Genomic DNA, 15,217 nt, shown 5'->3' on the forward strand with positions numbered 1-15,217 from the left:
TTACATAACACTAAATCCAGAATTGCCTTCTCCCTGATAGGCTCCAGTACAAGCTGTTCTAAGAATCCATCTCGGAGGCACTCCACAAACTCTCTCTCCAGGGGTCCATTACCAACCTGATTTTCCCAGTCTACCTGCATGTTGAAATCTCCCATGACCACCGTAGCATTACATTTGCGACATGCCAATTTTAGCTCCTGATTCACCTTGCACCCTATGTCGAGGCTACTGTTTGGGGGCCTGTAGATGACTCCCATTAGGGTCTTTTTACCCTTACAATTCCTCATCTCTATCCATACTGATAAGAGATAAAGTTTAAAACCTATCTATACCACTCATAAAAGTTCAACCATTCTTATACGTACCTCAATCATGTCCTCTCGTAACCTCCTCCACTCCAGACTGTTCCCTAGGGAACAGACTATTCACCAGTCTCTGCTCCTAACTGAAATGCTCTACCTCAGGCAACATCCTGATGTATGTCCTCTGTACAATCTCCAGAACTATCCATCCTTCTAGTATGATGAACACAACTGCAAGCAGTACTGCAGATGAGGTCTGCTCAATGTTTTATAAATTGTTATATTCCATGGCCCGACTAATGAAGGCCAATGTCACATATGCTTCCTTAACTGTCTTATTTGCCCATGTTGCATTATTCAAGGATCTATGGACTCGCACCCAAATGGGGATAAAGCGTAGATGGACATCACGGACAGCATGAATGGCATGGGCCACAAGAGACTGTCTCAGTGCTGTGAGCTTTCATGATATGACCAAGGTTCCTAAATTCTCCCTGAGTCCATGCTTTTATAGTGTGTGTCCTAATATCATTAGTGCTCTCAAAAGGCTTTGCCTTACATTGATCATGAGCAGCATCTCATATTTCACTGAGGCAACTTACAACCCAATGGTATGAATATTGATTGCTCTAATTTCAAGTAACCCTTGCATCCCCTCTCTCTCCTTCACCCCCCCCCCCCCAAGTCATAGCAGCTTCAAAGTTGTCATGTTGAGTTTCATTGTCTGTATTTGTTCCCACCTAACACACAGCTAACAATGGCATGTTTCCTTCATCATCGTTACTTTTTTGCATATCTTTCACCCATTTCTTCTATCTCTCTGCATCACCTTCTTTATCTCTCACTTCCCTTTCCCCTGATTCTCAGTCTGAAGAAGGGTCTTGACCCAAAATGTCACTTATTTCTTTTCTCCAGAGATGCTGTCTGACCTGCTGATATACTCCAGCTTTTTGTGTCTATCATGATTCTACTCTGTCTGCAATTTCTCAGTCCATTTCACCAACGCAATGATCTCATGCAGTAGACTAAACCTTCCAACAGCTCCACCAGTCATCATGCCATCTGCAAACTTTCTGATCACGAGTACTACACCCACATCCAAGGTATCACAAAATGCTGGAGTAACTCAGCAGGTCAGCCAGCATCTAGGAGAGGCCCACCAGAAATTGGAGGAACAGCACCTCATATTTCGCTTGGGCAGCTTACAGCCCAGCGGTATGAACATTGACTTCTCTAAATTTAGATAGTTCCTCTGTCCCTCTCTTCCCCTCCCCTTCCCAGTTCTCCCTCTGTCTTCCTGTCTCCACCTATATCCTTTCTTTGTCCTGCCTCCCTGACATCAGTCTGAAGAAGAGTCTCGACCCGAAACATCACCCATTCCCTCTCTCCTAGATGCTGTCTGACCTGCTGAGTTACTCCAGCATTTTGTGATACCTTCGACTTGTACCAGCTTCTGCAGTTATTTTCCTACACCCACATCCAAATCATTCACATTTGTTACAAACTCTGATTATATTTGTTCTCCTTTTTGTTTTCATTTATTTTCCTTTACCTTACTACTGGGTTCAAATGCCTGTCAGCATTTGCTATCTAGATTTCAGCAGTGCTGATAATCATGTCATTATTCTGTGTGATTATACTTAATATCTATCAGAGAGCAAATGGGTAAAAACTGTGACAGTGTTTTCCTGAATCTTAGAGAATAATTGATTTCCTGTTACTTTAGATTTTTACTTTAGGCTTTAGACATACAGCGTGGAAACAGACCAGCAATCACCCTGTACATCAGCACTGGGGACAATTTACACTTTGCAGAAACCAATTAACCTGCAAATCTGTGTGTCTTTGGAGGGTGAGAGGAAACCAGAGCACCAACAGAAAACCCACGTGGTCACGGGGAGAACATACAAACTCCGTACAGACAGCACCCGTAATCAGGATTGAACTGCGGTCTCTGGCACTGTAAAGCAGCAACTCTACCGTGTCGCCCATGCAAGTCAACAATTCTTCAACAAATCGATATGCTACCCCTTTGAATCCAAAGTACATTATTTGATCTGTACAATTTCTTGATTAGTGCGGATGTCACGGGCAGGGGAATGGGGTTTGGAGGGAGAGATAGATCAGCCATGATTGAATGGCAGAGTAGACTTGATGAGCCGATTGGCCTAATTCTACTACTATTCCTTATGACCTTATGATCAGGAGAGAAAGATGAATGTTGAATTATCTGAGCAAATGAATTCATATGTGGTGAATGATCTTACCTGTTTAACCAGCTGTCGCCTCTTCTCCTCATTCTGCTCATCGCGGCCCTGCAGATCACGGTCAAACTGTGTTTTCAGGGCTTGCAAATTGACCTCCAGTCTCAGCTTGGCGTCCTCTGTGGCCTGGAGCTCATCTTCCAACTCTTCCAACTGGGTTTTCATCTCCTCTACTTGTTGCTCCAAGGTACGTTTAGATTTCTCCAGATCATGGACCTTAATTGCAGACGGGTAAAACAAGGGAATGAGCCATTTGTTCCAATCATTTCCTGGGGAAAAAATTGTTTCCTTTCCTAAAGGCGAATATAAATATTTAAAAACTAAACATTAAGGTTTCAATATATCAGATGCCAAAAATTACCAGTCCAATCAGACACGAAGAACAAATGTTATCTACCTATTAATAGTCTGTTTAAATTTTAAAAATGAATGAGTTCATGATTTACTTTGATGTTCCAAGTCTTTTCCCTGCCTCACCTCTCCTTAATTCTGCAGCTGCCTGTAGTTCAGACTCCTATGTTATCTGTGTTCCTTCAGTTCTGGCTGCAGTCAACACCTGAATTAATACAACCATGATTGATGTCTGGGCCTTCAGCTGATCAGGCCCCAAGCTATAGAATTCTCTCCCTCTATTCCTAATCTTGTCCCTTTTATGATGCCACTTGAAAAATACCTCCTCGAAGTAGCTTTTGGTCAGTCATAGAGTAACAGTGATACAGCATGGAAACAAGCTCTTCGGCCCAACTTGCCCACACCGGCCAACATGTCCCATCCACACTGGTCCCATCTGCCCATGTTTTGCCCATTTCCCTCCAGACCTGTCCTATCCATGTACCTGACCTGTACCATGTACCATGTTTCTTAAATGTTGGGATAGTCCCAGCCTCAACTACCTCCTCTGGCAGCTTGTTCCATACACCCACCACCCTTTGTGTAAAAAAGTTACCCCTCAGATTCTTATTAAATCTTTTCCCCTTCACCTTGAACCTATGTCCTCTGGTCCTCGATTCACCTACTCTGGGCAAGAGACTCTGTGCATCTACCCGATCTATTCCTCTCATGATCTTATACACCTCTCTAAAATCACCGTCATCCTCCTGTGCTCCAAGGAATAGAGACCCAGCCTACTCAACCTCTCCCTTTAGCTCAGACCCCCCGAGTCTTGGCAAAATCCTCGTAAATTTTCTCTGTACCCTTTCCAGCTTGAATTAAATTGAATTGAATTGAATACATTTTATTAGCCAAGTATGTATACATAAAGGGAATTTGCCTTGGTGCTTTGCTCGCAAGTAACAACACGACATGCAGTAAAACAATTAAGAATAAAACATTATAATTTAAACATGTGAAGAATTAAATAAAATACCAGAGCAAAAGGAGGCTATAGACTTTTGGCTGCTGAGCAGAGCTACTGCTCGTGGAAAAAAAGCTGTTTTTATGTCTGGCTGTGGCTGCTTTGACAGTCCGGAGTCGCCTTCCAGAGGGAAGTGCTTCAAAGAGTTTGTGGCCAGGGTGAGAGGGGTCAGAGATGATCTTGCCCACTCACTTCCTGGCCCTTGCAGTGTACAGTTCATCAATGGGGGGAAGGTTGCAGCCAACAACCTTCTCAGCTGTGCGAACGATCCGTTGCAGCCTCCGGATGTCGTGCTTGGTGGTTGAGCCAAACCAGACCATGATGGAGAAGGTGAGGACGGAATCAATGATAACAGTATAGAATTGGACCATCATTGCCTGTGGCAGATTGTGTTTTCTCAGCTGCCACAGGAAGTACATCCTCTGTTGGGCCTTTTTGACTGTGGAGTCGATGGTGGCCCCCCATTTAAGGTCCATGGAGATGATGGTTCCAAGGAATTTATATGACTCCACAGATGAGACTGTGGTGTTGTTGATGGTGAGTGGGAGGAGGGGAGGGGGAGCTCTCCTAAAGTCTACAATTAATCCCACTGTATTAAGAGCATTGAGCTTCAGGTTGTTGCGATGGCACCAGGACGCCAGCTGTGTCACTTCCTGTCTGTTGGGCAGATTCCTCCCCATCGTGGATCAGTCCAATTGTGTCGTCCACAAACTTGAGGAGCTTGACAGAGGAGTCTGTGGAGGTGCAGTCGTTGGTGTAGAGAGAGTAAAGGAGAGGGGAGAGTACGCATCCTTGCTTGACAACATCTTTCCTATAACACGGTGCCCAGAACCGAACACAATACTCTAAATGCAGCGTCTTATACAACTGCAACATGACCTCCCAAATACTAGATCTATTCCTCTGCTCTATTATCTCCTAATGTACTGTAGCTCTGTGTGAAATTGTATTTAATGAATCCCCTGTGAAATATCCTGGGGCATATTGAGATATTAAAAGGAGATCGACAAACACAGCATTGTTGTTTTGTTGAACTTACATTCTTTCCGACATCATCTTTGGAGCTAACAATATCTTCCATCTCAGCTCTCAGTAGCTTATTGTGCCTCTCGAGATCGTCCTTGGACGAGAGAGCCTCATCCAAAGCACGTGTCATCGCCAAGGCTTTAGTCTCCTTCTCACGGGCATCAGCTTCTGCCCTGTCTCTTTCATCTGCAATTTTAGCAGAGATATTCTTCTCTTCTGCCAGCATCTGAAAGAAAGAGGATAACACTCGTCTAACTACAGGTAATTAAAATTAGTGTAAACCAATCTTCAGTGTTGATTTTACAGTACTTCATGCACAGAATAATGAATTTAAAATGACAATTTAATACTGAAAAATAAACAAAGTGATTATATTTATTCCAAATGTATTAAACGAACATGCTTGGTTAACTGGCCCCACTTTTGTTTTATTCAATAAAGCTTCCATAAGGTCATATGTGATAGGAGCAGAATTAGGCCATTCGGCCCATCAAGTCTACTCCGCCATTCAATCATGGCTGATCTATCTCTCCCCCCTATCTCCATTCTTCACCCTTCTCCCCATTACCCCAGACACCCATGTTGGGAGGGTTCACTAATTTTGTTTAAAAAAGAATAATTTAAAGAATATTCTCCCAATCTTGATTTGGCAATTAGAAATGATTTGTTCTGAAGAGATGCTTGACCTGATCAAATTTCTTTTGCTTCTTCTCCAGATTGGAAACCAGTTGCCTCTGATTGTCCAGATCCACCAGAAGGTCATCAAGCTCCTGCTGTAGTCTGTTCTTTGTCTTCTCCATCTTATCATAAGCTGCTGCCTTTTCTTCAAAGTTCTGAGTCATTGCTTCAATTTCCCTCTGAAGTTTCTTCTTCCCTTCCTCAAGACCCTCCAACGATGCAGCATCATCATTCAATTTCTTCTTGGCATCTGACAGCTACAAGAAAATCAACGTTCATTGTAAGCATAAAATGCTTTGGAACTTGTTAAACATGTAATTTTAAAATTAATTTATGCACAGAGTCTCTTGCCCAGAGGACATAAGTTTAAGGTGAAGGGGAAAAGATGATGAAAAGATATGAATCCGAGGAGTACCCTTTTCACACAAAGGATGGTGGGTGTATGGAACAAGCTGTCAGAGGAGGTAGTTGAGGCAGGGACTATCCCAACATTTAAGAAGCAGTTAGACAGGACAGGTTTGGAGGGATATGGACCAAATGCAGGCAGGTAGGACTAGTGTAGCTGGGACATGTTGGCCGGAGTGGACAAGTTGGGCCGAAGGGCCTGTTTCCACACTGTATCACTCTATGACGCTATTATTTAATTAATTAATAAAGAATGAATAATGTATTATGTAATTAGTAACATGTGAGTTATTTCCTTAGTACAGCCACTGTCATTATGCAAACAAATGCTGTGGCCATTCTGTGCACAACAGGATCCCACAAACTTCCAAATAGCAGCAACGAATTTGAAATGTATTACAAGAATAGTGAGTGTTATTCACTATTAAAGCGAATAACACTAACACAGTGAACAACACTATAATAGTGCTTTTAGTGTTGGAACACTGTAGAGTGCAAGAATGCTAGTGCTAGTGCAGAATGGTGAAAGTAAGTCTACATGTACGTTCAAGTTTTATCATAAAAGGGTAACAAGACCATCTTGTGTTCGTGCGGGTTTCTGGCACAAATGACACTGAGAAAGCTTGGTGCACCTGCACTGTCAAAGTGGATATGTGGCGCTCCAGGTTCCTCTTAGCTTCCCCCTCTTCATCCAACTGCTCTTGGAGGTTGTTCTTGTCATCCTCCACCTGGCGCAAGCGGGTGGACAAATTCAGTTTCTGCCGAGTCTCTTCCTGGAGTAGCTCCTGCAGAGGAAGGACATCTTGATCAATCGAGGGGATAGCTGACAGGCTAAGGTAATATTCATTATGCTCAGTTATCAAACAGACCATCCAACAGCTCCAAGAATTTCCTTTTGGGATTTTAAACTTCAGAAAAAAGTTAAATGTTAAAGGAGACTGGTTCGTGATTAAAACATTGATTAACGTTATAAGAAGAAAGCTTTTACCATTGCATTCCAACTACGCTGGTTAATGTTTTATTTTTAAATAGATCTTGATGAAAAAATATGTTTATTTGATTGCTACTCCTACTGATGTTTATTACTTCTGTAATAATCTTTTAAGTCAAGTAATGTAAATGTCTCAGTTACCTGTGCATCCTGAAGTTGGGAACTAAAGCTCGACACATCCTTTGCAAGTTTAATTGATTTCCCTTCAGCTTCATTTAGTATGATGGTGACATTGTCAAGCTCATTCTGTAGGGAAGAGAAGGTCAAAGTCTGTAGTTAGTGGCGTCATTCATTTTTGTTTGCATTTCAATTTTCTTTGCTCCTTTTCCCAAAGGATTTGATTCGCGCTGGGTGTACATGCATCAGAACTGGTAGCTTGCAAACATCTTACTGGGGTGTGAAACTGGACAATAATTCTGGAAATCAATTTTCAACAACTAAATAGTAACTAAACCCACTGGTTTTAGCAAACCTGGGAAAGAATGTACATCGCTCAGTCGAACGGGACGAATACAAGGCAGATGCCCCATTAAATGCATCAGTGGAAGATTAAAAACTCTACACAACAGGTGGGTGGCAAAGTTCAAAGTATATCCTGTTATACTTAGAATACTGTTTGACAGGAACCTAATTGAACTTCTGAATATATTTCTGAAAGAGCAGACACATAGGTGGATAATTTAAGACTTTTGGTTTAACTCTTTGACCTTTGTTAGAATATTTTGATGCCTCCACACCACATGCAACAAATAAATAAGCATTCATCATCCCTGAGTAAGGGCACGATGACCAAAGCTAATGCTGACCACTCATGCCACCTGTGGAATAGACTGCCCATCAGGTCAATGGACAATGGTCAAGAACAGAAAGCTGCCAGATATAGTTTTCCTTTTCTGGTCCAGGGACACAAGTGATTTGTGAGCTTCAACTGGTAATAAGGTCATGTTCATAAATAATAGGAGCAGGGTTAGGCCATTCGGCCCATCAAGTCTACTCCGCCTTTCAGTCATGGCTGATCTGTCTCTCCCTCCTAACCCCATTTTCCTGCCTTCCTCCCATAGCCCCTGACACCCGTACGAATCAAGAATCTATCTGTCTCTGCTTTAAAACTATCCATTAACTTGGCCTCCACTGCCTTCTGTGGCAAAGAATTCCACAGATTCACCACCCTCTGACTAAAGAAATTTCTTCTCATCTCCTTCCTAAAGGAACGTCCTTTAATTCTGAGGCTATGACCTCTAGTCCTAGACTCTCCCACTAGTGGAAACACCCTCTCCACATCCACTACATTCGGTACAGACATTGGGGGCCAAAGGGTCACTTCTTGTGCTATACCATCATATGTTCTCTGATCTATATGAAGGAAGAGGTACAGGGACAGGTGTTACATCTCCATTGTTGCAGGGGAAAGTACCTGGGGAGTACCTGGGGAGGGGGTGGTTTAGGTGGGAAGGGATGAGTGAACCAAGGAATTGCAGAGGGAGTGGTGGCTGCAGAAGACAGAAAGGGGTGAGAATGGGAAGATGTGACGGGTGGTGGAATCATAGAAACTTAGAAAAATAGGTGCAGGAGGAGGCCATTCGGTCCTTCGAGCCAGCACCGCCATTCAATATGATCATGACCGATCATCTAAAATCAGTACCCTGTTCCTGCTTTCTCCCCATATCCCTTTAGCCCTAAGAGCTAAATTTAACTCCCTCTTGAAAACATCCAGTGACTTGGCCTCCACTGCCTTCTGTGGCAGAGAATTCCACAGATTCACAACTCTCTGGGTGAAAAGGTTTTTCCTCATCTCATTCCTAAATGGCCTGCCCCTTTATTCTTAAACAGTGACCCCTGGTTCTGGACTCCCCCAACATTGGGATCATGTTGAAGGTGGCGGAAATGTTGGAGAATGATATGCTGGATGCAGATGGTGGCAGGGTGAAAGGTAAGGACCAGGGGAACTCTGTCCTTGTTCCATCTGGGGAGAGGGGGAGCGAGATCAGAACTGTGGGACACAGAGGAGAGGCACGCGAGGGATCCATCTATGACAGCAGGGGGGTATCTAGTTTTATTAAAGAGAGAGGACATCTCGGAGATCCCAGCATGGAAACCTTCATCATGGGGGCAGCTGCAGCAGAGGCAACGAAAGTGAGAGTGAGGGATAACGTCTTTGCAAGAGGCAAAGAGGTTGCCCAGATAACTGTGGGAGTCGGTGGATTTGTAGTACGTGCCAGTCATTAATTTCACCTCTGTGATAGATGAAGACAGGGGAGAGAGGTGTCAGATAGACCAGGGGGATTTCAGGGTCGGGTGAAAGTTAATGGTGAAGTTAATGAAATGAGTAAGTTCTGCACGGGTGCAGGAGGCAGCCCCAATGCAGACGGCGATGGGGCAGAGGAAGAGTTGGGGATGTGCTAATGTATGTCTACAACAATGACTGCTGAACGTAACCAACAGAAAGGCAGGCAAAGCTGGGGCCCATGCGACTGCCCACAACCACACCTTTCACTTGAAGAAAGCGAGAGAAGTCTGAAAACAAGTTTCAGGCGGAGGAGAGCGTTAGTAGTGGTAAACTAATCATCTCTGTCCAAGGAAGAAATGGAGGGTCTTCAGACCTTCCTGGTGAGGGATGAAGTTCCAGCTTGCATTGTTCGACAGGAGTTCAAGACCATTGGAATCAACATTGTTAAAAAAGTGCCATCACAAATCACTTTAATAGATATCCATAAAGGTTCAGTCCGTGTAAGAAGGATTCACTGACCTGCAACTTATGCACTCTCTCATTCAGCTCAGTCCGAGCACGATCTCCATCAGTCACCTTCACCTGGAACTCCTGCACCTGGTTCTCCAACTTTTTCTTTTTGTGCTCCAAATCTGCTCTGGCTGTGGACAATACCCTGACCTCAATGGAGAGTTCACTGTTCTCTTTCTCGAGGGTCTGTTTGTTTTTCTCAAGGTTAGCCCTGGCCTGTAGAATGTAAAAATAAATAGTTAAAAACATGGAGCAGAGAAAAAAACTGAAATATGCGTAAATACAGGTGCAGGCTCAGATTAGTTTATTGTCACATACACCAGAGTGAAGGGTATACACACAGCAATGATAAATACAGCAAATACAATGATGAATGGAAAACAACAGAAAGGTGCAAGATTGTAGGTGCATTTCGAAATCGCGCAGAAAAATATAAAAATACAAGAATGGAACAACTGAACTTGGGTGGTAGAGTTGCTGCCTTACAGCGAATGCAGCGCCGGAGACCCAGGTTCGATCCTGACTACTGTACGGAGTTTGTACGTTCTCCACGTGACCTGCGTGGATTTTCTCCGAGATCTTCGGTTTCCTCCCACACTCCAAAGACGTACAGGTATGTAGGTTAATTGGCTTGGTAGATGTAAAAAATGTCCCTCGTGGGTATAGGCTAGTGTTAATGTGCGGGGATCGCTGGTCGGCGCGGACCCGGTGGGCCACAAGGACCTGTTTCTGCGCTGTATCTCTAAACTGAACTAAACTAAACTAGACAAGTTTTATTAATGGTACAGACTAGTAACTCGGGAAGAGGGTGGGAAAGCAGTGAATGATTCAGGAATCTGATGGCTGTGGAGATAAAAGCATTTCTTAAGTCTGGACATTCAGGCTTACAAGTTCCTGTATCTCCTCCAAGAAGGCCGCAGCGAGAAAAGGGAACGGACTGGGTGGCAGCCATCCTTGACAGCACTTCTAGCCTTCCCAATGTAATGCACCAAGAAGACAATAGGAGGAATTGATGAAGCTGTGATGGACTGGGATGTGTTCACCACTCTCTGCAGGGAAGTAAACCAACTGATCCACTTTCGTGATCATCGCAGTGGGACCAGGTCAGGTTGCTGGTGATCTGGATGCCTGTCAGCCAACTCTGCAGCAGCCCCATTGATGAAGACCGGGTTGTATTCATGCGCTCACTTCCTCAGGTCAATGATCAGCTCTTTCATCTCACCGATGTTAAAAGCGAGGTTGTTTTCCTGACATCATGACACAAGGTTCTCGATCTTTTTCCTGCAGTTTGTCTCAGTGTTGTTGTTGAGCCAGCTGTGGTACTGTCGGCAAACTTAAAGGTGGAATTAGCATTGTACTTGGCCACATAGTCTTGGGTGTACTGGGAATGGAGCAAGGGACTGAGCACTCCCGACGAGCATCAATATTGAGGGTCAGCTTCCAGGAAATGTTCTGACCTCATCTAACCAACTGAATGTACAGGAAGGAACCGCAGATGCTGGTTTACACCAAAGATAGACACAAAACACTGGGGAGTAACTCAGCAGAACAGGTAGCATCTGGAATAGAATAGGAATAGGTGACATTGTGGGTCGAGACCATTCTTCAGACTCAAGTCATTTTGTCTCTATCTCTAACCAACTGAAATCTGCCAGTTAGGAAGTCCAGAGGCCAGTTACAGATGGAGGCCCCAGGGTCTAAGTCCAGATTTTTACGGCTGAGCTGACTCGGTATTGCGATGTTGAAGGCTGAACTGCAATCAATGAATAGCATCCTGATACAGGTTTTCTTATTGCCACAATGACCCAGAGCTGGATGTAGTGGAACAGAGATGGCGCCCTCTGCAGACCTATTTGTTACATGCAGATTGCAAGGGTGCTAGACTGTCTATGAAACTGGTGCTGACATGGCCTAGTACCAATCTCTCAAAACACTTCATTGTAGTTGACGTCAGAGTCACCTGCCAGAGGTCATTGAGACTGGACACTATATTTTTCTCGGGGACTGGGATGATGGAGCTTTCCTTAAATTGACATGGACAGTAAACTGTTGAACTGGGAGGTTGAAGATGTCAGTGCAGACTGTGGCCAGGTGATTTGTGCATGACTTCAGAACTTGTTGGTCCTGCGCACTTGGTCGATATTAATGCAATCATGGTTGATCCTCCATCCCAATATCTTATTCTCGCTCATTTCACATACCCCTCAGTGCTTTTTGTGTCTAGAAAACTATCTGTCAATTTCTCTGGTATATTTAGTGACTTGGTCTCCACAACCTTTTGTTGTAAAGTTTTCCACAGTTTCACAACTCTGCATGAAGAAATGTCTCCTCCTCACATTCATATCTAACTTATATATAATAGGCGGCCATGTTGGCGCTACGGTAGAGTGGTTGCCTTACAGCGAGGCTGCGGTGACCCGGGTTCTATCCAAACTACGGGCGCTGTCTGCACGGAGTTTGTACGTTCTCCCCGTGACCACGTGGGTTTTCTCCGAGATCTTCGGTTTCCTCCCACACTCCAAAGACGTACAGGTATGTAGGTTAATTGGCTGGTATAAGTGTAAATTGTCCCTAATGTGTGTGTAGGGTAGTGTTAATGCGCGGGGATCGCTGGTTGGTGCGGACTCAGTGGGCGTTGACGAGCCCTCTGGGGTTAAACCCCCATCCTGGGGAATCTCTCCCTGCATCCCACCTTGGCAAGCCCTGGTGAAATTCTGTATGTTTCAACTAAGTCTCGATTCTTATTCCTCAAAACGTTTTGTATACAGGCTTAGATGTCTCTAATCACTCCTCATGTGGCAATCCTGCTCTCTGGGGACTGGTAATCCCAGTAAGGTTGCCAACTGTCCCGTATTAGCCGGGACATCCCGTATTCTGGGCTAAATTAGTTTGGCCCGTACGGGACAAACTGTCCACGCCCTTGTTCCTCACTCCCAAATACGGGACAAAGGGTGACGTCACCGCCCTGCGCCCCACATAACCTCACCCAGCCAGCGGCCATGTGCTTCCACTTCACCAATGGCGGCCGCCCGGGCCGGGCGGTGGAGCGGAAGCACGGGGCCGCAGGCTGGGTGAGGTCACGTGGGGCGCGGGGCGGTGACGTCACCCTTTGTCCCGTATTTGGGAGTGAGGAAGTTGGCAACCCTAGATCCCAGTCTAGTGAACCTTCATTGCAGTACCTCAGCAACAGGGTACATCTTTTCTTATGTACAGAGCTCAAAACTGCCCTTGAATGTTTGCTTTCAATGGCTCATGTACAGGGGCACCCAGATTCCATTGTACATCTACATTTTGTGTCAGCGCAGTGAAGGAGCAAGTAAAAACTGTTGCCAGTTTTGGGTGTCATCTGGGTTCAATCCTGACCCCCAGCACCGTGAGTGTGTAATTTACATGCTCATCGGGTGGTCTTCTCTTGGGTGTCCCAATTTTCTCCCACGGTCCCAAGATGTATTGGTTGGTTGATTAATTGTCAACGGTGACTTGTGCAGCTGAGTGATGAGAATCTGGAGAGAATAAAGCGTGTTTTGTCCAGTCATCACCTCAACATGCTGGTTTAAAAGAACCCCTCCACACAGAATCCAGGAATTCATCCTGAATTGTATTATTGATGATTTGATTTGATCAGTCTATATGTAGATTAAAATCACATGTTTACTGTAGTGCTTTTATTTGGTACATCTCGAATTTTCTGTTTGAAGTTATCTTCCACAATACCATGTCTTTTGGTGGCCTTTAGATCCTAACTACTAATATTTGCTGTGCTGTGGGGCTTCATAGATCCATCCAGATTTGGTTCTATATCTTGATCTTGTATTTTTTCCGATTTTATCCTTTACTGAAAACACCAGCCTTTTTCCTTTTTGCTTGTCCTTCCTAAAGTATTAAACATCCTTGGATATATACATATCCCAGCCTTGGAAATGCTTCCCTGCAAATATAATTCCACAACGGCAATAATATCACTTCCCTTTAGATTCCATTTCTCTCACCGAGATATTGAAATATAAGACATGAAAGTCTACAAGATACTCTATCAGTTAGTATTTAATGTCATTGGCAAAAACATTGTCTTCTACTAGAAGTGTTTTCTTTGTAGGTAGTGACTTCCGTTCAGTAGGATTCAATTCACTAGAGGATGTTTCCACCAGTGGGAGAGTCTAGGACTAGAGCCTCAGAATTAAAGGACGTTCTTTTAGGAAGGAGATGAGGAGGAATTTCTTTAGTCAGAGTGAATCTGTGGAATTATTTGCCACATAAAGCTGTGGAGGCCAAGTCAAAGGATATTTTTAAGGCAGAGATAGATAGATTCTTGATTAGTATGGGTGTCAGGGATTATGGGAAGAAGGCAGGAGAAAGGGGTTAGGAGGGAGAGATAGGTCAGTCACGATTGAATGGTGGGGTAGACTTGATGGGCTGAATGGCCTAATTCTGCTCCTATTACTTATGACCTTATGACCGTAGAAAGCATAAGGTTAGATTCTGCCATTGCCACTTAAGATGCCAACTGTTAGGATATCTTATATACTGTATGTTTAAACTCGCATACCCGTTTAGTTTGTTCCAGCTGTTCTGTCACTTCTTCTATTGCCTGCCCGTGTTTTTGTCGCATTTCATGAATTTGAGCCTCGTGAGTCCTTGTCTCTTCCTCCAAAGCTCGTTTCATCTCCGACACCTCATGTTCTCTCTTAGCCCTGTAAGTATAAACAGGAAGGATGGTATAGTCTGGATTTTCTCATCTAGATTACAATGTCATTTCTTATTAGTTATTTTTCCATTTTGTCATTACAGATTTATTCAACAATATATTGTATTTGAAATATATTTTTACATTAAATTTACAGAAATTTTATGTGTGCTTCTAAAAATAGTCTTGAAGGTCTAAAGAATGCATAGATTCTCTCTACCATTTGGTATTCAGCTCATTATTATATTGTTTGAATGAAAGTTTAATTGTTTCTTTACAATATAATATTACAATATTATATGCATTACAATATAGTACCTCAACTCTTGCTGTGTCGCTGTGCTGTCTAAAGTGTCTTCCAGTTCTGTCTTTAGTGCTTCCAGCTCTTCACCCAGATCTCTCTTTTGTTTCTCCACCTTGTTCCGAGCTGACCTCTCTGAGTCTAGATCTTCTTGAAGATCCGATATGAACGCTTCCAACTCACGGATTTTCTTCAGGGCATTATTCTTCTGTGCAGTTTCATCGTCAAGCCTATTTAAACATAATTCAGTCAACATACGGGCACTATTATAACAGGGTATTCAACACGGGAAAGGTTGCAAAGGTTAAAATGTTTCTATCTCATTGGAAATTCACGATTTCATTAGTTTCTTTTCAAGGATGTCAGGGTTTGTACCAGTCAAGGTATTATACAATGGTTGCTGCATGACCTGAAAGCACAAAAGCTTAATTTGTTAACAAAAAATTAGCTGACCAATTGCCCTAGAGGGGATGTT

The 15,217-nt window shown here is 43.7% G+C and overlaps 1 protein-coding gene across 3 annotated transcripts in view; it reads right to left on the reverse strand.

Annotated features, from left to right (window-relative positions):
* myh11b (myosin, heavy chain 11b, smooth muscle) overlaps nucleotides 1-15,217 on the reverse strand; it is a 179,604-nt gene that overhangs the window by 21,960 nt on the left and 142,427 nt on the right. For all 3 annotated transcript variants that reach the window (XM_078418345.1, XM_078418346.1, XM_078418347.1), the window contains exons 26-33: nucleotides 14,760-14,972; nucleotides 14,304-14,448; nucleotides 9,767-9,973; nucleotides 7,162-7,266; nucleotides 6,662-6,814; nucleotides 5,633-5,881; nucleotides 4,960-5,172; nucleotides 2,570-2,782 (exon numbers count right to left, since the gene is read on the reverse strand). In XM_078418345.1, the coding sequence (XP_078274471.1) occupies nucleotides 2,570-2,782; nucleotides 4,960-5,172; nucleotides 5,633-5,881; nucleotides 6,662-6,814; nucleotides 7,162-7,266; nucleotides 9,767-9,973; nucleotides 14,304-14,448; nucleotides 14,760-14,972 (1,498 nt within the window). The remainder of the gene's footprint in view (nucleotides 1-2,569; nucleotides 2,783-4,959; nucleotides 5,173-5,632; nucleotides 5,882-6,661; nucleotides 6,815-7,161; nucleotides 7,267-9,766; nucleotides 9,974-14,303; nucleotides 14,449-14,759; nucleotides 14,973-15,217) is intronic.

Source organism: Rhinoraja longicauda, chromosome 21 (assembly GCF_053455715.1).
Source record: "Rhinoraja longicauda isolate Sanriku21f chromosome 21, sRhiLon1.1, whole genome shotgun sequence".
Lineage (NCBI taxonomy): Eukaryota > Metazoa > Chordata > Chondrichthyes > Rajiformes > Arhynchobatidae > Rhinoraja > Rhinoraja longicauda.